At 41.6% G+C, this 25,529-nt stretch overlaps 1 protein-coding gene across 3 annotated transcripts in view; it reads right to left on the bottom strand.

Moving 5' to 3' along the window:
• Window positions 1-25,529, bottom strand: part of SEMA5A (semaphorin 5A) — a 976,513-nt gene that overhangs the window by 12,203 nt on the left and 938,781 nt on the right. For all 3 annotated transcript variants that reach the window (XM_030205332.1, XM_030205321.1, XM_030205342.1), the window contains 3 exons: window positions 18,549-18,719; window positions 14,748-14,903; window positions 7,789-7,836 (listed from right to left, as the gene is read on the bottom strand). In XM_030205332.1, the coding sequence (XP_030061192.1) occupies window positions 7,789-7,836; window positions 14,748-14,903; window positions 18,549-18,719 (375 nt within the window). The remainder of the gene's footprint in view (window positions 1-7,788; window positions 7,837-14,747; window positions 14,904-18,548; window positions 18,720-25,529) is intronic.

Here is a 25,529-nt window from a genome sequence, read left to right as displayed (position 1 = left end):
ATCAAGGGATAGTTTTGACAGGTGGGTTAGTTGGTAGAAGTGGGGGATAGTTGCAGGAAGGTAATATTGGTGTTTTGGGGTAATTTTGACAGTGAGGCAGCTGGTGGTAGGAGTGGTTGCAAGGAGCTAGTTTTGTGGAGTAGTTGATGTGGAAAAAGGTAGTTGTGATGCTTGGTTTTAAGGGGTAGGATAGTTGCACCTGGTAATTTTGGGGTGGTGTGGCTAGCTAGTGGGTGAGAATAGCTGTGGGTGGCAATAGCTGTGGGTGGCATTTTGGGGGGGGGGGCTTGAGCAGGTAGGATTTGAGGTACTTTTCATGTTCAAGTGTACAGCGCTGTGTACATCTAGTAGCGCTTTAGAAATGATAAGTAGTAGTAGTAGTAATAGTACTTTTAGGGGTGGTTTGGGGATTAGGGGTAGTTTTGGATGGGTTTTTTGGGGCTGTGGTAGTCTGGGGGATTGTTTCTTACCTCTTACTAGCTGGTGTCAGTGTGTCTTATCAGGAAGGGGGCCATGTCTGTTCACACCATGGCTACTATTTCTTGCATGGATTCCTATATAGAATTATGTATTTATTCCTCTTATCTGTTATTTAAGTGGAGTATAAGTGGAATAAATAAATATGTATTTATTTATTTGTTACATTTGTACTCCACATTTTCCTACCTATTTGCAGGCTCAATGTGGCATACATAGTACCGTAAAGGTGTTCGCCAGTCGGTTGATAACAAATACAAGGTTATATTGTGGTCGAATGAGGTAGGTGTGTATCAGGCACCATGAGGGTCAAAGGGAATGAAGATTGTATATTGTCCAGTACGATCATTGGTTATGTTGTGTTGCTGGGATTTACGTTGGATCGGTGGGGTAAGCCTTTTTGAAGAGGGTGGTTTTTAGCGATTTCCTGAAGTTTAGATGGTCATGGATTATTTTCACAGCTTTTGGGAGTCCATTCCATAGTTGGGCGCTTATGTAGGAGAAGCTGGATGCGTAAGTTGTTTTGTATTTCAGTCCTTTGCAATTTGGGTAATGTAAGTTTAGGTAAGATCGTGATGATCCGATTCTGCTTTTGGTTGTTAGATCTATAAGGTCTGTCATGTATTCTGGGACTACGCGGTAGATAATTTTGTGGACCAAAGTGCAAATTTTAAAGATGATCTGTTCTTTGATTGGGAGCCAGTGTAGCTTCTCTCGGAGGGGTTTAGCACTTTCAAAGCATGTTTTACCAAATATCAGCCTGGCAAATGTATTTTGGGCGGTCTGGAGTTTTTTTGCGAGTTGTTCTTTACAGCCCGCATAGATTCCGTTGCAGTAATCTGCATGGCTTAGAACCATTGATTGTATTAGGTTTAGAAAAATTTCCCTCGGGAAGAAAGGTTTTATTCGTTTAAGTTTCTACATATTGAGTAGAACATTTTCTTTATTACAGAGTTTACTTGGCTCTCAAGGGTAACGTTGCGGTCAATTATGATGCCGAGTATTTTTAGGCTGTCTGAGGTAGGGAGGGTGTGTTCTGGGGTGTTTATGGTTGTGGGTTTGTACTTGTTATGTTGAGATGAGAGGATGAGGCAGTGTGTTTTTTCAGTGTTCAGTTGGAATGAGGTTGCCCAGGAGTCCATGATGTTCAGGCTGTCATTGATTATTTCTGTCAAGTCATGACTGAAGGAAATGTAGATTGTGACATTGTCTGCATAGATGAACGGGTTGAGGCCTCGGTTGGATAGGGACTTTGCCAGTGGGATCATCATCATGTTGATATTGGTAATAATGGTGATACTTGAGGTACTCCACAGGTAGCTTTCCATGGAGTTTGATTTTATTTGTGGACTATAAGTGGACCAAAGCTAGACAAACTGCAATATGTGGCCCTTTGGCATACATTTCAGAATGCTGTAGCAGACAGTTTGATAACCCAACATAAGGGGGGATAGAAGTGGCATGAGTGATGCATGATTGTGCGAGTGTATGGAGGGACTAATGGAATGTTTTAAGTGTCGGTTGTATGGTTGTTCGTTCTTTTTTTTATATCCTAAAATGTCGGTGCAGGGGAGTTTTGGGGATATATATACCTTGTATTGGGAGGATTGCTGTTTTCTGAACTTAATCTGTGATGCTTCACTGCATGACTTTGGTTGGAAGTCTGTATCTCTCATGATGATCATACCTTGTGTTTTTCACTATTGTTAGAGACTTCTAGATGAGATAAGCTGCTACTGGCTTATGGGTTCATTTTATTTGTATACCTTACTCCTCTGCACTGATGCTTGAAAAATATAAATAATAATAATAATAAAAAAGTGTATATTGAGGTGAATAGAACATAACGAGAAGCAGACAGCCAAAGCACAAGACACTAAGTAGTGAAGACCAAGCTCTGGCAAGGAAATCAAATAGTGATTAAGGAGTGCAGTTATCAACATGGGCTACTGTTAAGATGTGTAATTTTACCACTACTAATTTGTGCTGTTTTAACAGAGGCCCTATTTTATGCAATGATACCTAGTTACTAATAACTGGGGTATAAAACCTATATTTGGTGTTGTGGTACATGCATATTTCAAATTTTAATATTTCTTGCATTCTTTGCTGCCATCTGTGAAATGACACTACCTTCTCAGAGGCCCAATACTGTAGTATTATTTTGATTTTGTGGGTTTTTTTTTTTACTAGTAAAAAGGAGATATATATATAAATTTCCTTTGTGGTATAGAAAGGTTTTGAGCCATTAAATTCATTTGCTCTCCTAACAGGCGCATTTTCAGGGTCGTCCAAATCAGTATAATCGAAAGCCGATTTTGGACGTCCCCAACTGCTTTCCGTCGCAGGGACGGCCAAAGTCCAAGGGGGCGTATCAGAGGCGTAGCGAAGGAGGGACTTGGGCGTGCTTAACACATGGACGTCCTCGACCCATAATGGAAAAAAAAAGGGCGTCCCTGACGAGCACTTGAACGACTTTACCTGGTCCTGTTTTTCTTACAACCAAGGCACAAAAAGGTGGCCTAATGACCAGATGACCACCAGAGAGAATCGGGGATGACCTTCCCTTACTCTCCCAGTGGTCACTAACCCCCTCCCACCCTCAAAAAACATCTTTAAAATTATTTCTTGCCAGCCTCAGATGTCATACTTAGCTCCATCACAGCAGTATGCAGGTCCCTGGAGCAGTTTTAGTGGGTGCAGTGAACTTCAGGCAAGTGGATACAGGCCCATCTCTCTCCCTACCTGTTATGTTTGTGGAGGAAACAGCGAGCCCTCCAAAACCCACCAGAAACCTACTGTACCCACATCTAGGTGCCCCCCTTCACCTGTAAGGGCTATGGTAGTGGTGTACAGTTGTGGGTAGTGGGTTTTAGGGGGGGGGTGGTTAGGGGCTCAGCAGATAAGGTAAGGGAGCTATGTTCCTGGGAGCATTTTATCAAGTCCACTGCAATGCCCCTTAGGGTGCTTAGTTGGTGTCCTGGCATGTGAAGGGGACCAGTGCACTACAAATGCTGGCTCCTCCCACGACCAAAGGGCTTGCATTTGGTCGTTTCTGAGATGGGCGTCCTTGGTTTCCATTATCACTGAAAATCAGAAACAACCAAGTCTAGGGACAACCATCTCTAAGGACGACCTAAATTTCAAGATTTGGGCTTCCACGACCGTATTATTGAAACGAAAGATGGACGTCCATTTTTTTTCGATAATACGGGTTTTCCCGCCCCTCCATCAGGACGTTTTGTGAGGACGTCCTCAACAAAACTGGGCGTCCCTTTCAATTATGCCCCTCTAAGTATACTGTAGTCCCACTCAACCTGTTTGTGAACTACTGTGTCAATAATCGATAAGACCCGGCTCCATGAAGTTAATGTGGGACACTCCAAAAACAGAATGTACCAACATTCCTTCATCAGGTTTACATTTTGGACAAGTTCCCTCTTCTCACAGGCCAAGAATGGCACCCTTCTCTAGAGGAAAGTAAGTTCCATGAAGCATCTGGAATTCTGTTTCTGCCAATTTAACTATCTAATATATGGTGGAGAACAGTTCCAGAAATTTGGGGTGTGTGAAGTCTTTCCCTATATCCCTATATCCCTATTCCACTTGATAGTATGGACCCTCCCTCCCAGTTCCAGGGTCACCGCCCCCTGCCAGTTCCAGGGTGTCCCCCCCTCCCTCCCTTCCAGTTCAAGGGTCGCCCCCTCCCAGTTCCAGGGTGGCCCTCCACCCTCCCTCCCAGTTCTAGGGCCTTCCTCCCTCCATCCCAGTTCCAGGGTCTCCCTCCCTCTGTCGGGCGCTGAGAGCCAGCGTGCTGTAGCAGTAAAGGTCACCTGGGAAATGCTCCCTTTTCTCCTTCAACAAAGTTACCTTACTACATTTGTAAAGGTGAACAATCCATATTATTGAAACGGAGCTCATTTTCGAAAGGCGTTATTTTTCTCCCACTCTTTTAAGATGCCGTCTGAACCCTTCAGTGAAGCCACAGTCAGCTTCAGAACGTTGGATGTGTCCAGTGCTGTCTGATTACCTGCCCTCAACGTCATCACGTTTTGATGCGAGGGCGGGGTCCGCCCTCGACGTCATCACGTTTAGATGCGAAGGCGGGGCAGAGACACACGGGCAGAGAGAGGTGGCTACACAGTTACGAACTTACGAACCCTTCAGTGAAGCCACGGAGTTAGCTTCAGAATGTTGGAGGTGCTTTTTATTATAGTAGATATACACACATATCTATCTATCTATCTATCTATCTATCTATCTATCTATCTATCTATCTATCTATATAAAAATGGCAAGATCCCCAGACCGGCTCATCACTATGCAGAAGTCCCTGTGTAGCCATGAGGAGAGCCACTAAAACAGCGTTTAAGGTGACCCATAGACAAAAAATATGATGCAGCTTCATCACTGCACGTGAGAGGAGCAATTCTTTAGACCCCACCCTCATTTCTACTGTACATAAATAGTAGAATGACAGTAGTCAGTAAAAGAAAAAAAAAAGGGGGGGGGTAGTGAACTCCAAAATAGTCGTGCTCCTAGGTGCTAAACAATCCACATCATTTGGTGGCCTTGCCCTTTAACCCTCGATGAGAACTTAATTCCAAGTTAGCAACAATAATGTAACTCAGTGCCTGGACTCCATCTGTGATATTTAAGTTCAGAAATGGGATGTAGTTATACCGGGCTATAATCTGTTCAGGATTTATTACAGATAATATTAATGCCTTACAATTGCATGACCTACAGGGTAAGGAAAAGGCACTGTGGGTCAATCTGGAAAGAGGGAATGGCAAATGTATTTACATTGGTGTGATATGCAGGCCTCCTTCACTAACAGATGAAGTGAACAGAGATTTAATTGAAGACATTCACAATATAGCTGTGGAAGGGGAAGTACTACTACTAAGTGATTTTAATATGCCAGATATTGACTGGGGTATCCCTATTGCAGTGTCTTTTATAAGCAGGGAGATCCTGGATTCTCTACAGAGAGAACTATTCCAGCACTTGACAATGGAACCCATGCAGGATGGGGCCATACTGGACTTATTGCTTACTATTGAGGAGAATGTTTCTGATGGTATATTAAGTGATCATCTGGCATTCAGTGATCACCAGATGGTATGGTTTAATATTAAGATGGTGTGCAGAGGGTTCATTTAAAAGTGAAGGTTCTAGACTTCAAAAAACTAACTTTATTCAGATGGGAGATGACAGCAATTTTCTATGCTGATAGTGCAGTACCAGTAACAAGACTGTTGGCGATAATAGCATGTATAAAAGGAAGAATCCCTAGAGATGGTAATTTTAGCCAGGGGGGAGGGGAAAGGGTCAAGGGAACAAGTAGTTGGATTTAATTTGGTACTGTGTACTCAAGATGGAGATCCAGGAGAGAGCATAGATCCATTGTGATCTGGGTATATGGTTTGCTTCACTCTTCAAACCAATTCTATGAGCCCGATCACAAGAAAAATTTACGCCACTATCTTCAAGACCCAGATGGTTCAGGAGCCAGGCACTGAAGAATTTATACAGTTCCAAGTCTGGCATGAACTCTGGTAGACCGATAGCCCAAAGGTTGTTCCATCTATTTCGGTTTTCTTGTTCCTCCAATTGCTCTTGGAGATTGCTAGTTTCTTTATTTAGTTCCCTGATCTGAAGCACCATCCATTGGGCTACATTTTTGTGCTCAGAGACCCTAGTGGCCACCTCCGATAAATGTCTTGAGTGAAAATCAAATTTCTTATTTATCTTGTCCACCGCCGACTGAATTTATTGAGGCAGTCCTCGAGGGCAAAGGTGACCATGCGGGAAATCTCTTGGGCCCATTCTCTGCTGGTGTGGTGACCATTGTAGGCCCATCCACCATCTTAGCCTCACTCATTCTGGCTTTATCTTGGGTATGCTTTGAGGTTTTTGTGACATACCTCTTTCGAAACATGCTATTCCTGCACTACTAAACCCACAGGAGCAGAGATATCATAAGGGATAAGAAAAACATGCTGATATTTGCAGGTTTTCATCAGAGTTGTTCTCCTGTGCTGCTTCCTAGGAGGTAACCATCACATGATCCCTCATTAGCACTTCTTCATTTACTCCAGTCCCTACTAGACCTCAGCTTTACTCCTGCCTTCCCACTTATCAGAGAGTGTCCTACACTTATGTTTCCTCTTTCTTCTGGTCCTCTCCTCGTTCCTGGGTTCGGGCAGCGAAGATCTGACCACCCTACTCTCCTCTGTGTCTCCTCTACAGATGAGAACCAGGAAAATATCCCTTTGTTCTTGAAATTCTATCCATTAAATATGCTACTTGCTTGTACTGTATTGGAGCCTGCTAGACATGTCTCACATTTCCCTTCTTATTACTAGAGAATGCATCTTTCATTTTTCAAGACTCAGCAGACTCCTTTTCATTAGCCACCTTCTTCTATTTTGTTTTGTGCACAGTAATTCTGAAGGGCTGATTTAGTAAGCCAGGGTAAAATCTTCCCATTAACACATGCTATTCACATATGTGAATGGGATCACTTTATTGCAGCTCTCATTTTATTGGACTCTGTTTACTAACAACATGCATTAACATGCATTTGTGTACTAACATCTGTTAGAAAACAGGTTCCTATACAGCATTTGCATATGTTGAAAAAAACCCTTTATGTGTCATAGAAGTATGCCACATGAGAAGCTAGAATAAGTTTACAGAGGCAACAGCAAAAAACTTTCAATAGCATTGCCCTAAAATGGCAGAGCAGGACCAACTTTTATTGTTGTCCTTTTAAGAGGAAATCATTCTGCACTCCCAGTGTTTTACTCAGGAGTCATTCAGGGAGGGAAGTGGATTGTCTTTACAAAGGAAAGGCAAGTGGGGAAAGCATGCGGAGCATGGTTTATGCAGTTCTTTCCAGCCCCTGTGTGAATGGGGAGTTTGTGTCTGTATTGTCTGTGTGTCTTTAACCTTGAGAGGAGAAGGGCTGGACAGTCTAAGATGAGTCTGGATGATACTAAGCCTGCAGCAGTCAACGTTTTTTTAAAACACTGTCACCAGCTAAATTAGCCCTGGATACTCAGTGCTGGGCTAAATTTTGTTGTTCTGGCCACTGGACCATATGCTGGTCTTGGAGAATATTCAGCTGGGGCCTGCATAACACAGCTATTTCAGTCTACTTCAGTCTGTATCTCAGTTTAGAAGCCTGCTCTGTTACAACACATATGGAAACAGTGAGAACAAAAGAGAAAATATGAGACCAGGCAAATGCAAACACCCATAAATTTCCAACAAAGCTTAATATGACAGGGAAACAAAACTTACCACCACATCTTTTTTCTTCTATGCTGCTGGATCTTGCCACAGATATTTCTACAATTAATAATAATCAAAATAAGGGTAATGAGAATGCTACACTACTGCAGGTTAATGAATAGAAAATGCCAGTGCTTAATTCATGATCTGCTTTTTGGAGTAATTATTCATGGCCATACACCGATATGCTTTGAAATTCCGATCAATCCACAGGAATTACAAAAGAACAGATGGCCTTAAATATGATTTATTCACGTTTTCCATAGTTTATTTTTTCCCTTACAGAATTTCTGGTGGTATTTTTCCCCTTTGGGCAATTGCTTTGGGTGGAGCCAATAGAGAAACTGAAAATTCCATCACCTCTTTCTAGAGCTGCAAATGATCAGGTGATCTACAAATATTAGGCAGTGAACTACTGAAAACATTTATAGCTCCCCTCAGGTGTTGCCCAGGATGGCACTGGGATCTAAATGGCGCATTTCTCTCCTAGCGACAGTACTGTGAAACTACCACTGAACAACCAATAAAGATCCCACGTAGGTCCCAGAAAGGGGAGGAGGGGTTGGGGGGTTTGACAGATATATCCAGGGGTGGAGTTTGGAGCTAGGTGAAGGTGCTAACTTAGGAGGGGGGGTGAAGGGGGGCAAGGGTTCAGGTGAAGGTATTGACATGGGTGGGGCAGGAGTTTGGATGAAGGTGCTGACATTGAGGGGGAGGTTTTGGTGAAGGGGCTTACATTGAGGCAGGGGGTTTGGGTGAAGGTCAGTGGCGTACCAAGGGGGGGGGGCGGTGGGGGCAGTCAGCCCTGGGTGCATGCCACTGGGGGGTGCCACGGCGCGCACCTGTCGGCTCCGAGTTTGCTAACTTCGCTCATTCGCTGCAGCTCCCTCTGCCCCGGAACAAGTTACTTCCTGTTCCGGGGCAGAGGGAGCTGCAGCGAACGAGCGAAGTTAGCGAACTCGGAGCCGACAGGCATGTACCGCGGCAACCCCCCAGTGGCGTGCCCCCGGGTGGGGGGGCGCATCGGCGATCCGCCCCGGGTGCCATCCAGGCTAGGAACGTCACTGGTGAAGGTGCTGACATATTGGGAGCAGGTTGTGGAGAAGGGACATGAGTTTGTGGTGTATGCCACTGTGGCTTGTTTCTCTAATGCTTTTGTGAGTGGAGTGGGTGCAATGAATGCCGCGTGCAGTGCATGTAAGCCAGATACAGGGCAAGCTCCCTGCATGTACCACACAGGCTTTACACTTACTCTGTGTTATGTTTTGCAGTTTACACAGTGTGCCATCACTTACTGCTCTCTCCAAAAAGTGCTGCCTTCATGTCCTAGGTCTAAGTCCTGATGCCCATCTGTTAGAACATGGACCTTCACTCCCCTTCTGAAATGGGGAATGAAGGTTTATATGTTATGCCCGTTCAAGTCTTGCCCAAGCCACACACCCATGCCATATGGTTGTATTTCAGTTTCAGATGTACATATCTCAGCTCTGTAAAATTGGACTTTAGATGTTCATGTTATTTGAATTTCTAAATTGTCAGTTTATGGATGTGGAGGAGTGGCCTAGTGGTTAGGGTGGTGGACTCTGTTCCTGGGGAACTGAGTTCAATTCCTACTTCAGGCACAGGCAGCTCCTTGTGACTCTGGGCAAGTCACCTAACCCTCCATTGCCCCATGTAAGCCACATTGAGCCTGCCATGAGTGGGAAAGCACGGGGTATAAATGTAACATAAATAAATGGATGTCTAAAACACAACTATTGTTTCTAAAATAAGCACCATAGTTCTAGTAGCTCCGCTGGCTGACCTTTTCAATTCTTCTCTAGAGTCAGGAGTGGGCCCGGAGGACTGGAAAAGAGCAAATGTGCTCCCACTCTACAAAAGCAGAAGTGAAAAAGAGGTTGGGAACTACAGGCCAATAGTCTGACTTCTTTGATAAGTAAATTAATAGAAACACTTTTAAAATAGAGAATAGTAAAGTTGTTGGAATCCAGTGGACTACAGGACCTAAGGCTACATGGTTTTACTAGAGGCAGATCTTGTCAGCCAAATCTGATTAATTTATTTGGCTGGGTGACCACAGAGAAGGACTAAGGGAGAGCACTAGATGTGGTGTATTTAGATTTTAGGAAAGCCTTTGACATAGTTCCACATAGATGACATTAATAAATTGAGTGCCCTCAATATGGACCTTAAAGTAACTGACTGGGTTAGGAACTGGTTGACTGTAAGGCGACAGAGAGTAGCAGTAAATGGAGCTCACTCTGAGGAAAAGGATGTTTCCAGTGGTGTGCTGCAAAGTTTGGTTCTTGGGCCATTTAAAAATATATATATTTTGTAAGTGATATTGTGAAGGGCTGTCTGGCAAGGTTTGCCTCTTTGCAGATGAAACCAAAATCTACAATAGGGTACATACCCCTGATGGTGTGGATAACATGAGGAAGGACTTAGCGAACCTAGAGGAATGATCTGGAACTTGGTAGCTTAGATTTAATGCTAAAAGAATGAAGAGGCATGTACTTGGGCTGCAAAAACCCAAGGGAACAGTACAGTTTAGGGGTGAAGAACGTTTGTGCACAAAATAGGAGCAGAACTTGGGTGTAATCATATGTGATGATCTTTAGGTGGCCAAACAGGTATAAAAGGTGACAGCAAAAGCTAGAATGATGCTTGGGTGCAAAGGGAGAGGAATGGCCAGTAGGAAAAAGGAAGTGATGATGCCCCTGTATAAGATTCTGGTGTAACCTCATTTAGAATATTGTGTACAATTCTGGAGACCATACCTTCAAAAAGATATAAATAGGCTGGAGTCAGTCTAGAGGGCAGCTACTAAAGTGGTCAGTGGTCTTCATCATAAAGCATATGGGGACAGACCTAAAGATCTCAATATGTATTCTTTGGAAGAAATGCAAGAGAGGGGAGATATGATAGAGACATTTAAATACCTATGCAGCATCAATGCACAGGAGACAAGTCTCTTTACACTGAAAGGAAGCTCTAGAATGAGGGAACACAAGATGAAGGTAAAAGGGGGCAGACTCAGAAGTAATCTTAGGAAATACTTCTTTACGGAAAGGGTGTTGAACTCATAGAACAGCCTTCCGGTGGATGTGGGTAGAGATTAAAACAGTATCTGAATTCATGAGAGATTGGGACAAGTACAATGGAATGATAGGGAGAGTAGATGGCATGGCTGGGCAGATTGGATAGGTCATATGGTCTTTGTCTACGTTTTATTTATGTTTCTAAGTTAGAATACTGTAAGTTACATGTGCATCTTCAGTGCTTTCTCACACAAACTTATGCCATCTGTATGACTGACAAAAGCGCTTGTGCGTGAATTCTAGGACTGTATGTCACCTGTTACACTAGTATTCTATAAAGGAAAGTAGGTATGGAATAGGCTCCTACCGGGTGTCTATTTATGGGCATCCAGTTATAGAATTTTCCCCTTATGTGCTGAGATTAGAGAAGTTTTGAATTCATACGCACATTTTAGAGAATTCTGCCCATATGCGCATAAATTAAGCCTACAACTTTGTGCATGCCAAAGAGTAGGCTTAAATGTAAGTGCATCAGTTTTTTGGTGCATTTTCCAAAGCAGAGGTACCTACATTATTTCATGTTGAAAATTCTATGAAGCATGAAAAGGGAAAACTGTGCATTTATTTATTCAGATTAAATCCATAATGTATATGCATACATTTATGTACTGACTACATGCCAAACTCAGAATAATGGCATATGTTAGTGTATGTGCACACATGCACATCTATGCCAAAATTCTACCTATTTGCTATTCTGTAATATACACATATCTTATACAGTGTGGATTTTACAAGTAGATGCATGTGGGTAGAGCATGGGCAGGACTCATGTGCATAACGTAGACATGTTTCACTGTAACTTAGGCATACACATGACAGCTCTACTGTTGGTGTAAGTGCTCATGCCTAGGTTAAAGGCATATATATGGTTATGCTAGTATTCGATAAAGAAACAGGTTTCTACATTCCTTTGTAGTATAGACTTCTAATAGGGTCATTTTACAGCAAGGTGCCTGCTTTAAAAGGGCAACTGTGCACCTACTTATGCCCTTTTTTATAAGGACAAATGGGTACCTGTGGGTCTTTATAAAATAATAGTGTAAGTGGCAGAAATCGAACCTTGCTTATACAAGTATGTGCACAAACAGATATATTTTATAAGAGCATAAATGTTGGCATACTAAGACAGACCGAAAGTCCATCCAGCCTAGTATCCTGTTTCCAACAGTGGCCAATCCAGGACACAAGTACCTGGCAAGATCCCAAAGCAGAAAAATAGATTTTATGCTGCTTATCCTACAAATAAGCAGCGGATTTTCCCCAATTTTAATAATTGTCTATGGACTTTTCTTGTAGGAAATTAGCCAAACCTTTTTTAACTCTGCTAAGCTAACTGCTTTTTACCACATTCTCTGGCAACAAATTCCAGAGTTTAATTACACATTAAGTGAATAAATGTTTTTGACCCATTACATCTTCAGGATTTACAGAGAATTGATTTAGTTTCTCTGACTTGTCAGCATTGAATACCATTTCTGTTATTGGTATCTCTTCCACATCTTCCTTGGTGAATACCAAAGCAAAGAATTCATTTCATCTGTCCACTATGGCCTTGTCTTCCCTGAGTGCCCTTTTTACCCCTCGGCCATCTAGTGGTCCAACTGATTCTTTTGCCAGCTTCTTGCTTCTAATATACCTTAAAAATTTTTGCTATATGTTTTTGCCTCTAACGCAATCTTCTTTTCAAAGTCTCTCTTTGTCTTCCTTTATCAGCGCTTTGCATTTGACTTGCCATTCCTTATGATGTTTCCTATTATGTTCAGTCAGTTCCTTCTTCCATTTTTGGAAAGATTTTCTTTTAGCTCTAATAGCTTCCTTCACCTCACTTTTTAACCATGCCGGCTATTGTTGGAACTTGAATATTTGTAAACCGCTTCGACTCGGTACAAATGAAGCAGTATAGGAAGTTAATAAATGATAAACATAAATGCGGCAGGGATATGCATAACTTACAGTACTCTAAGTGGTGCTTGTAAATGGCAGCACTGCCCATGCCTCTCCCATGCTTTGCTAATGTGAACACCACCACCCTTGCATTTATGCGCTATGCCACTAAGGAACACCTTTACAGAACAGTGCTTACCTGCTTTGCTGCATGCATTAAGTATACACTTACTCACAAAAGTGCAGGTATTCTGTACATTCATGTATGCAACTTGTGCTTCAATGTAGGAACCCAGTTATAGAATTGCCCCCATAACCCCTCATTCCTACATTTACATGCAGAATTATAGAAAACTAACACTTATGCACGTAACTGTTACTGCATAAGTGCTCGTTGGGTGCTAAGTGCTATTCTATAACTCGCCCAGCATGTAAAAATATGGGGGTATGCACAGGGGGAAGCACATGGGCAGGACACAGGTGTGTCTACCACTTGTGTGCATAACTTACAGATTGCTGTACGTTACATGCTAAAGTTCCGTATTTAGGCGTGTCCATTTACATCTGTTCCTACCTAATGTAAGAGTTCAGATGCCAACTTACACCAGTATTCTATAACAGAATCTGGGCCCAGTATGCTGCATCTAAGTGCCAGATCTGTGGAACCCAGTTATAGAATTGCCCCCACTGTGTTTTATGAAGGGAAAGGATTTTGAATTTTGCTCGCCCTTTTCAGTTGTAGTTCAAAACAAGTTACATTCAGGTACAGTAGGTATTTTCCTTTTGCAGAGGGTTTATCATTTTAATTTGTACCCAAGGTACAGAAGGGTTAATACAACCCAGTAATTTGATTATTGCCAATGTAACAATCCTATTCACAAACAGAAGCCCATTCAGAAAGTACAGACAATTTGCTTTTTGAAACTTCTTGGGAAATATTAAATCGGGCATATTTTCAAAGCACTTAGCCTTCCAAAATTCCATAGAAACCTATGGAACTTTGGAAGGCTAAGTGCTTTGAAAATATGCCTAATAATCAACAAAAGAGGCAAAGACACTTACTAATAAAAGGTCTTAAACTGAAAACTCAGGTGGGGCCTTTAAAAAACATCTTATTGAGTGGGACAGCAGCGGTGTTATCCCACTCTGCACTTACACTATGGCTAACAGCACGTAGAGCAAGGATGTGGTGAAAGTGTTTTCTTTCCCCCTGATATTGAAAACCATTTAACTGGCCAGGAATGGCACCAGACCTGTTAAATGGTACTTAGCCGGCTATCTGGTGATATTCAGTGAGAGATAGCCGGCTATCTTATGCTGAATTTCACTGGTTATCAGCTAGCTGGTTATATTTCACAATTTAGCCTTTTCACAATTCACCAAAGGGTATTACCTCCTATCCTATCACCTTTCAGGAATAGAAGAGTAGCCTAGAGGTTAGAGCAGCAGCCTGTAAACCAGAAAGATTAGGATTCAAATTCCACTGGTGCTCCTTGTGGCCTTGGGCAAGTCACTTAATGCACCACTGCCTTAGGTACAATCTTAGGTTGTAGTCCCTCGGGAACAGGGAAATACCTACTATACAACTATGTATTTGTTATCCACCGACTGGGCAAACGCCTTTGACGGTACTATGTAAGCCACATTGAGCCTGCAAATAGGTGGGAAAATGTGGGGTACAAATGAAACAAATAAATAATAAATAAATAAATATAAATGGCTATCCATCGATTTTCAGTGCTAGTTTGGCAGTCATATTTGGCCATGTGAAACCCTGGAATATCTTTGGCCAGTTTAAACATAACAGGCCAGCGCTCAATATCAGCTTGACCAGTTATGTTTAAAGTGGCCAAAAATAGACCGGATATTCAGTGCCGGTCACCGGAAATGGCCCGGCATTGAATATCTGGGCTCAGCGTTGTCCGAGTGAGGCAGCTCGGCTACCTCTCACGGCCAGAATATCAGGCCCTTTATGCTTACCTGGAATGAAATTAGACTCGGAATTGCAACTCCTGCTCTCAGTGCTATTTCCAGAACACTGGCTCCCAACAGGAAAGAGGATATTACACTGACGAAGACGGAACTGAACTCCTGAAGAGTCACATTCAGACCACTCTGACCAGTCAGACCAGCTGTCTGCATCAGGAAAAGGAAAGAAAAGTGGACATTATTTAAAAAAAAAAAAAAGGTAAATCTCTTTCCACATATTTATATTTAGATTCCATGTATGCTATATATGACACAGTTTGGTTAAATATGTGTGCTTGAGTTACAGTGATACTCCTATTACTTATAGTATTCTAGAAGTTATATGTGTAAGTGTAAGTCCTGCCCAGATTCTGCTCACATGCACACCCACTTGTCAGATACATGCTCAGTAAGGTTTGCATGTATTCACAGAATAGCATTCAGGCACAAAACTGGCATGTATGCACATACTGTATGTAAGAGCATAAGAATAGCCATACTGGGTCAGACCAATGATCCATCTAGCCCAGTATCCTGCTTCCAACAGTGGCCAATCCAGGTCACAAGTACCTGGCAGAAACCCAATTAGTAGCAACATTCCGTGCAACCAATCTCAGGGCAAGCACGTGTCTGCCTCAATAGCAGACTTTGGGCTTTTCCTCCAGGAACTTGTCTAAACCTTTTTTTTAAACCAGATATACCAACCGCTGTTACCACAACCTCTGGCAAATGGATCATTGGTCTGACCCAGTATGGCTATTCTTATGCTCTTACATATGTGCATACATGCCAGTTTTGTGCCTGAATGCTATTCTGTGAATACATGCAAACCTTACTGAGCATGTATCTGACAGGTGGGTGTGCATGTGAGCAGAGTCTGGGCAGGACTTACGCTTACACATATAACTTCTAGAATACTATAAGTAATAGGAGTATCACTGTAACTCAAACACACATACACATCAGCTCCCACATCTTATCTGCCATACAGGAGGGGGCAGAGTCTGAGTACATGGAGGAAAATTATGTAATGGGTTTAGGAACAGATGTGACGTCCAGCATTTTTTATCTTGTGTAATCAGCTGTTTTTGGTGTTTCCGCCACAGAGAGGTTTAAATTCCCACAGGATTGTGGGTAGGTGTGACGCGTTTTTTCCTTGCGGCATTAACAGCTTGCTAGGTGAGTCACATTGGGTTGGGTGATTGTTCACATTGCTTTCTTGGGGTTTGAAAATTAAATTTTGTGAGATATGTGAATGAATGGATGTTTTTTGCGTTTGTTTTTAGGTTTTGTACCACAGTCAGGAGTTGCGGGGTTCTCTTTCCCTGATTAAGCCCTAGTTGGCGAAACGGGACCGTTGGGGAGGCCCTTAATCAAGCAGCAACAAGCTAAGTAGCTGTGGTTTCTATTTTTGGCTGTGATGTATGGCAATTACAGATATTAGACACTAGAAGCGCATGAATGAAACACCCAGGGAGGAGGTTGGTAGAGGACCAGTGATTATATCGAGGTGACTATATTGATATGATCTCATTGATCAGAAGCTGTCACAAGTCTGAGGTCCCCTCCCTCATTAATGTATATATCTCACAATTTATTGTGATTATCCGCTATCTTCCCAGTTGTAATCATATATAATTTAGCGGAGTTGCTCCCAAAGCCTTTTTGTTACTTTAGGAACAGGTGCCCATTCTATAAAGGAACATAGGTGCATACTTTCTTTTAAAGAGTATATGCGTAACTGGGTATTTACATTTGAATGTGCTTAGCTATGAACTTGTGCTTGTGTTTAAGTGCATACACGTGTATATATCTCGCTCACTCCTAGCCTACATATCACAGCTTGCTGCTACTGCTGTCTCCTTAATTGAGCCTAGGATTAGTTTTCTCCTGACAAAAGGTCTATGAGAAAGGAAAATGAAAGATGAAAAAATGATCTGTGGAGAGGAGAGGAGAAGGACTTATAGTTACAAAGGCCAGATTGTTTAGATAATGTATTTTATAAGCAGTATATTAAATACATGTGAAAAAGTCCTACCAGCCACTGGCCTCCGATTCACTGAAACCAGCCAGAGCAACCACATATATCATGCGTTTGGCATCATACATGGGACTGGATACTTCAAGAGCAAAGACTGTACATTTGCTATTGTGCATTCGCTTCATTAGCACTGATGTAATGTGCATTAGCTTATGAACTAAAGTACATATAACCAATTTGTATGCCTTACAATTTTTAATGCATGTCAAGACCATTTATTAAACAGAATGTGTGAAATGAACAAAACAAATGCCTGAAAATCAGGGAAAACTGCCCAAAAATGAACCAAATATATTTTTCTGTATATATCCCAATAAAACCTTATTAGAGAGCTCAGAGGTTGTAAATCTGAGCAAGGTGCTTGACTTCTTTCATAACATAACATAAAAAGTTTTGTGTACCGTTTCAACCACTGGTTCTGAACGGTTTACAGGACAATAATAATCAAAATAACCTCTCTCTATGTGGCCTCCAATCTTTTGAGCTCACTCTGAACTAACTATTCCTTCTGTGCTTTCTAAGCTCTTTGAGATAGGTATGGGGTGCATCATAGAAAGTAAAATAATCACTCTAAATACTAGCTGTAGCAAAGAAAAACAAGGAACACAGTGGGTTGTTTAGATTGGGTGAAATAAATGGTGTAGTTATTTCAGTTTTCAAATATATGTTCACCTCCCCAAATGGCAGGGGCAAAGTACTCAGACACTTTGAGCCCCATTTTTTTTGAAACTTTTGGAAAAAACATAGAAGTTAGAATTGAAATGCCCAAGTCATGAAGTCCTCAATTTCAGTAATATTTGAGAACAGAATCTAGAGATGTAGAGGTGTTCTAAAATACAGAAAAACATTTAGTTCCCAAAAGATCAACGTCGCAAGTTACATCTGCTACCAAGCACCTTTTGGATTTGGTAAACATTTGCTATTCAACAGCAGTCCATTGGAGGGATTTGGGTAGAAGGTTGCCCCCTTAATCCTCCAGTGGTTTTTGTCATCGTCGATCCCCCCCCCCCCCATGCCAAACTGGCAAGGAAACTGGTCACTGTCACAGCGTCGGGATAATAACCAGTTATGCTTCTAAGAACGCAAATATAACCAGTTATATTACAACACATAATTGGTTATGCTATTTTTTTTTACAACAGAATAATCAGTTGTGTGCCAGCTTTGAATACGTCAATATTCTGTACATTTCTTTTTTTTTAAACAGATATTTATGCCACCTGTACTCAGTGCATAAATGTCTATTAGCCCCCTTCTGAAATGGAGAATAAAAATCTATAAACTTGCCATGCCCTCACTCCACCCAAGATATGCCCAGATCACACCCCCTTGCCATTTGCCTGACCTTGAGTTTAATACTTGCACATCTTGGCTTTCTAAAATGGGGACTTAGATGTTTATACAAGATAAACGTTTAAGTACCGGTTTGTGCACATATCAAATCTTTACAGTACTTATAAAATGAGGACCTTTAAAGCACATTTACTTCGCACTTGCTAACTTTCAGTGAAAAAGATTGTAAGTAGTTTTCTTTGGGCCTCTTCCTAAAGCACATGCGCTAAATTCATTTGTGTACTTTGCACTAAAACACACAATTATTTATGCATAGCTACAGTTGACTCACTGGGGATTTTAAAACAATAACAACAGATTAATACAATCAATCAAGTCACTTGTAAGGTGTTTTCTATTTTCAGGGTGTTACGCATGCTAAAGTTAACATGATACTCGGTGGGTTGAGCAGAGAGTTGTAGATTCTAGCACTTTCATACCTGGGCATGACTGGGTATTGCAGAGTGCCTCTTCAGTGTGGAGCCCAAGGCAAATGTCCCCTCCGTAGGCAGGGGCTGGATTGGAGCAAGAGCGAGTTCTCATATAGTGTCCACCGCCGCAAGTTGCCGAGCACTTGGACCATGTTGACCAGCAAGACCAGCCTCCATCAACTGGGAAGAAACATAAGATTATATCAGACTAGGTCTGTTTGTGCAGGCGTACAAAATTCATTTTCTATTGTGCTACGCAATTTGCTTTCCTGATCCATGATTTAAGCTTTCCTGATTGAATTTAAACTTTTTATTATTTAAAGTTTTATATGGACTGAGTCCTGGGTATTTAGCTGGTAGGATTACTATATATTTACCATCTCACAGGTTGCGGCCTTCACAGGAGCTGTTGTTAGCCCCTCCATCCCACATGTGCTGTAGGCTGAGTAGTACTAAAAACAGCCTTTAGTAGAAAGACAAATAGTTGGATTTAAGGTTGAGCAGAAAAAAATTAAGTACTAGGTAGCATATGAGCCATAGAAATCAGTTCTGGGGGTGCTGTGGGTGCTTGAGCACCCCCAGTACTGAACATACTCCTTGACTGTGTCCGAGGAGAGGTCATTTCCATTGTTTTTAACATCCCAAATAATTTTAGAAAGTTGGTTCCTATAATATGAGCAGTGAGCATGGTTGTTTCAATAAGCTTTATTCTTGAATAGTCTAACATATGGGAGTATGTTCTCTGGAGGAATAGCAGAGAGACTTCTGTAATTCTTTTCTCCTTTTTTGACAACTGGACAATCAAATCCTGGAGACTTTCTAAGTTAAGGTCAACTTTTTAGAAGTATCAACAGAGCAAGGGGAATGTAGCATATACTGCACTACTGAGTACAGAGCAGGGCATGAACAGGAGATAGGACAGTCATTTTCAAGGGCCTTTCATACATAAGAAGGTGGAAAGTTTGATTCAGTGTCATGAAGAATGGGTTGAAGAAGCTCCTTAGCTGTCACCTGGTAGGAAACATTCTTATCCCAATGACAGAAGTCAGATGTGGAGGCCTACAATATGAATGGAAGTAAACTGCTTAGAAAGGCAACTAAGAAAGTTTTTTTGAAAGAATCATCATTAAATTTGAAGACAGTATCAATGTTTTACTATCAGAAAGAGATTGTAGAGCTTAACCTTTGAGCAGATATATGGTTGTAGGTGTATAGACCACTGAGACCAAGACCTCATCTCTGTTCTTTCTCACAGAACATGAGCAACTATTGAGTCTGGGGAGGGGTTAGATATAGGACTGCTTACCCCTTCCAACAAAAAAATGCCCATAACGGAACTTCAGAAAGTGTTTAAATAACTATGGTTTGCAGTACATAGTAAGAGCAAACACAGACCTACTGAATACTGTAAAAGGGCATAAGAAAAACCTAAATAGACAAAGTTGGTCACCATGAAGGTGCATTGACTACTGAGCGGAAACAGTATTGACCAATCGATTCCAGCTGTGAAGAGGAGAATTGCTGGGTTGGTTTTTTTTTTTGTAGGTTTCATACAGACACTTGCAGAAAGCCAAGAAAATGTTGGAAAAAAACAAAATTTTATATGGATACATTCAGCAAACAGCACTGTGCATTATCCAGAAGTCAAGGAGAAACAAATATTTCTCTCTCATTTATGTTTGTGGCTTGTGCTTATTTATTCATTGATTTCTTGCAATATTTATTAAATATTTATATGTAGACTTGTGCTACTGATGAGTACATAATTACACCATCAAGGTGGATATGAAAAGAATGGGGAATACTGAGATTTAGACGTGATTAGAGCAGATATAGGGCAATTATATTAAAAACAAATTGCCTAAATATTGAATTGGGAGGCTCCAAATTGACCACTGTAGCCTGTGTACTTTGAGTTCTCTCTTTCTTTTTCCTCTTCTTCATCTTCTTTTCAGTAAGACAATGGAAAGAGCCAATCCTGTGAACAATAACTTGTGCCGGGCAAATGTACCCTTTTATAGAGAGGTAAAATCCAACCAACTCACAGAGCACAGTAAAAAACAAACAAAGTAGAAGATAATTTGAATGAAGGGCACCAATTAAGGATTATAAGGCATTCAAATTATTTTTTAACATATAGAAAGCAAATCTATATAACAGGACTCCAACATTTATGCACTATACTTCTGCAGGGAATGAGTCTACTGTATTAGGATTGTGCCGAGGTGGTCTGTAAGTATATTCAGAAGCAATATACAGATAATGTCTGGTCAGTGGCACTTATCTAGATAGCAGGTGCTGATATCTGGATAAATGCTGCTAAATTTGGCCTACCTAAATTTAAGCGGGCAAGCAAAAGTCTTTATTTATTTGGATTTTTGCTCATACCTTTTCAGTAGTAGCTCAAGATGAGTTACATTTAGGTACATTGGGTATTTCCCTGTCCCTGGAGGGCTCACAATCTAAGGGGGTCTTTTACTGAAGATTAGCTTGAGTTATCTGCAGTAGGGCCCATTTTATTCCTATGGAACCTGCAGCAGATAACTTGAGCTAATCTTTAGTAAAACACTCCCAAAGTTTATACCTGGAGGGTTAAATGACACCCAAAATCACAAAGAAGAGCTGAGGGATTTGAACCAGGTACCTCTGGATGTCAACATCAGTGCTCTAACCATCAGGCCACTTCTCCACTCCACTTTAATCTCCTAATTCCAGAAAGATGTGCACTCATTTTTCTGACTAGTGAGCAAATTTGCATGTGCAGCTTATAGAGTAAGGTCAGTTGTTTATGCAACTTAATAGATTAATTAGCTACTAATTGGCCATAACAATGAATTATTAGTCGTAACTGGTGATAATTGGTGAAAACTGGCACTAAATGGTAGTATTCTATAAATTGCATACTAAAATTCCAGAGCGCGCAACTCCAAGAGGAGAGTGGACTTGGGAAGGGCGTGGGCGGGTCGGTGCATGGTAGGCAGTTACATAGATGGGTTATAGAATACTAGCATTTGCGCACTTAACTGCCTACAGTTAGGCATGAGCATTTAGCTACCCACTGAGCAAGCATAAGTGCTCTCGACAAAACTTAGGCACGCAGATGTGGATGTACACTAGCATTCCACAATGGCAGCTGCACGCATAACTGCTGCTATAGAATTTGCACTTAGTGCACATCATCCTGGCAACTAACTTTAGGCAATCTATAGAGAATGATCCCCTAAATGTATTAAGTAGTAACCCCCAGATTCTATATAGCAAGCGAAGATTTCTGTACGGAAATCAAAGCATATTCCATAACAATGCATGTAACTTAATTGGTTAACAAACAAATCAGTGCTGATAATTGGATGTTACCAAATAATTATTCACACTACTACTACTACTACTACTACTATTTGGCATTTATATAGCGCTACAAAGCGTACGCAGCGCTGCACAATTTCCGCACAGAACTCACTAAGTATATTCCATAACATGGTGCATGTAAATTTTAATGTGGGCAGCCAAAAGGGGGGTGTGGCCATGGGCGTGGAATGGGCAGGGTGTGGGCATTCTGAAAAACTACACACAGGTACATAGAATACACCTGCTCCATGCGTAAGTTAGGTGCTGCTTTTTACAACAAGTTTTACTTGGCATAAATGAACGTGCCTAATGTAGCTGCAATTAATTTTCAAAAGGGTGACTCTTATGAAATGCCTAGCCGCATGTCTGGGGTTACCTCATGGCCACTTAGAGGGTCTATCTGCAGCACAGCTCAGGTCCACTTGCACCTGCCGCTTGTGCTCTACACTAGTACCCTCCTCCCACCAACTGGGTCACAACCGCCTCTGGGCAAGTCTCCCGCTCTCAAATTATCCAGGGTGATTTCTAGGTTAATGAAGCCACATTCCCAGTGGTCCCATAGTTCCTAGAAAGCACTCACAGACCCAACACACAAACCATCAGGATTCTTTATCAGTCCAAACAAGCAGAGTGAACAAACAATTGTGTTTATTCTCAGAACTTGGTGGACAGGAAATGTGCAATCAGCAAACAATAACAGGTAACTGAAAAATGGATCAATTAGAAAACTAACTAAACATTTGTTTACTTTCTAAAAAATACCGGGGAAAATCAGGACATATAATTGTTGCTTACTGAACCTCAGCAAAGAGCTCAAGCTCTCTTTTCTTCCTGGCTAAGAATGAACTCAAAACCAGTAACTGCTAGTTAGATTCAAACTCCAGGCCAATCAAAGCCCAAAACACAACATTTCAAAAATATACTGCATCTTGCTTCTTGTTTGTGTTAAACTGAAAAATAAAGAGCATTTCTCTGTAACAGCAAAGAAACACCACCTGCTGGTCAAATAGGAGAAATACACTTCAGGACACAATTAAGGCAGGAAAATATCCAATACATTTTATAGGCTTAAAACACACTGGGGTTCTTTTACTAAACCGCGTAAGCGTCTATGCGTGCCCAACGCACACCAAAATGGAATTACCACACAATTACCATGTGACTCTTGTGGTAATTTCATTTTTGGCACGTGTCCGATACCCGCGTCTGGAAAATATTTTTTATTTTCGGGCATGCGTAACGAACGCGTGCCAAGTGGCATTTGGCGCGCGTAGTTACCATGTGAGTCTTTACCGCTATGTCAATGGCTGGCAGTAAGGTCTCAGACCCAAAATGGATGCGTGGCAGGCTAGGGCAAACCGAGCTCACACTATAAAGAGACAAAGGGCTACGAAGCTGGCACACTCAGGGAAACCAGTGAGCACCACCAGAAGGGAAAATAGTCCACTCGTACAGGCTGCAAGACCAAACTGGATCCCTCATGTACAGAGTCCAAATGTAGGGGCTGCATGGCCGAACTGGAACCCAAACACACAAAAGGGAAGGGAAAAAGAAGTCCCAGAAGGGACTGACACTCAGGCTGTGCACACTGTGCCACACACAGTCACCAACAAAAGGTCACAAGACCACTCACACAGATACTGTCTCTCTGTGTGGTTTCCCTCTTACCCTTTACTTGCTGTAGCTCTTGTTTGTATCATGTGAAGGCCGCTTGTTCATATAAGCTGTGTGGCATAGCTTGAGCTGCCTCTCTGCGTGGGTTCCCTTATTCTGGTTGTTGTTAGTGTCTACCAGAATAAGGGAACCCACATAGAGAGCCAGCTCAAGCTATGCCACACAGCTTAAACAAACAAGTGGCCTTCACATGATCCAAACAAGAGCTACAGCAAGTAAAGGGTAAAAGGGAAACCACACAGAGAGACAGCTCAAGTTACACAGCTAGGTAAGAAGCAGTCCTCAGAAGATCCAAACAACAGATATAGCAGGTAAATGATTAAGGCAGACTACACAGAGAGACTGCTCAAGCTACACAGCTTATAGAGGAGCAGTCTTCACTAGACGCAAACAACAGATACAGCAGGTAAAGCGTTAAGGCAGACTACACAGAGAAACTGCTCAGCTACACAGCTTAGATGAAGAACAGTCCTCACAAGAACCAAACAACAGATACAGCAGGTAAAGGGTTAAAGTGAAACCCAAACAAAGGAAGTAAGCTCCCATGACTCACTCAGCAAACACAGCAGGAAAGGGTAAAGACAGAGCACACAGGGAAGCAGCTCACAGCTGAACAACAGCAGAGCACACAGAGAAGCAGCACACAGCTGAACAACAGCAAAGCAATCAGAGGGAGAAGATTCCTACAAACTCAAAGAACAAGCACAAACAAAGAGAGTAAAGGTAACCACACAAAAAAGAATTCACACTGTGCCACACACACAGACTATACAGAAACAAGGAAAGCTCACAGCTGAAGGAAATAACACTACAGCTTCCTATGCAGGCAGAGATAGGCTTAAATAGGGTCTAGCATCTGACGTCTGCTGCCTCAGATGTCAGCCCAATCCCTGACATGACCAATCAGAAGCGAGACACAGTCGCTACCCTACCTGTCCCACTAGGATCATAATACAGAGTCAGCATGGATTCAGCCAAGGGATGTCTTGCCTCAACAATCTGCTTCATTTCTTTGAAGGCATGAATAAAAATGTGGATAAAGGTGAACCAGTTGATGTAGTGTATCTAGATTTTCAGAAAGCTTTTGATAAAGTTCCTCATGAGATACTCCTGAGAAAATTAAACAGTCATGGGATAGGAGGCAATGTTCTGGTGTGAATTAGGAATTGATTATTGGATGTTTGCCGATAGACATTTTTTAGGGGATTTAAACATCATATTGAACTTGCCTCTCTATGTGTTTTTGCCTCCAACGCAATCTTCTTTTCAAAGTCTCTTTTTGCCTTCCTTATCAGCACTTTGCATTTGACTTGCCATTCCTTATGCAGTTTCCTGTTATTTTCAGTTGAATCCTTCTTCCATTTTCTGAAAGATTTTCTTTTAGCTCTAATAGCTTCCTTCACTTAACGTTTTAACTATGATAGCTATCATTTGGCCTTCCTTCCAATTTTTTTAATAGGTGGAATATATCTGGTATGGGCTTCCAGGGTGGTATTTTTGAATAACATCCATGTCTGATGTACATTTTTTTACATTTGCAGCTGCTCCTCTAATTTTTTGTGACCGTTCATCTCATGTTATCATTTTTGAAAGTTAAATACTAAAGTATTGGGTTTCCTGTGTGTACTTACTCCAGATATTATATCAAATCTGATCATGTTATGATCACTGTTATCAAGTAGCCCCAGCACCATTACCTCTTGCACCAGATCATGTGCTCCACTAAGGACTATTTCTTAAATTGTTCCTCCTCTTGTTGGTTCTTGAACCAGCTGCTCCATTAAAGCAGTCCTTAATTTTATCTAGAAACTTTACCTCCCTAGCATGCCCTGATGTTATATTTATCCAGTCAATAGTGGGGTAATCACCCATTATTATTCTGTTACCCAGTTTATTAGCCTCCCTACTTTCTGATAACATTTCTGCACATGTCTATTCATCCTGGCCAGGTGGATGGTAGTACACTCC

This window comes from Microcaecilia unicolor, chromosome 1 (genome assembly GCF_901765095.1).
Source record: "Microcaecilia unicolor chromosome 1, aMicUni1.1, whole genome shotgun sequence".
Classification (NCBI taxonomy): domain Eukaryota; kingdom Metazoa; phylum Chordata; class Amphibia; order Gymnophiona; family Siphonopidae; genus Microcaecilia; species Microcaecilia unicolor.
This window is presented reverse-complemented; position numbering and strand designations above follow the sequence as displayed.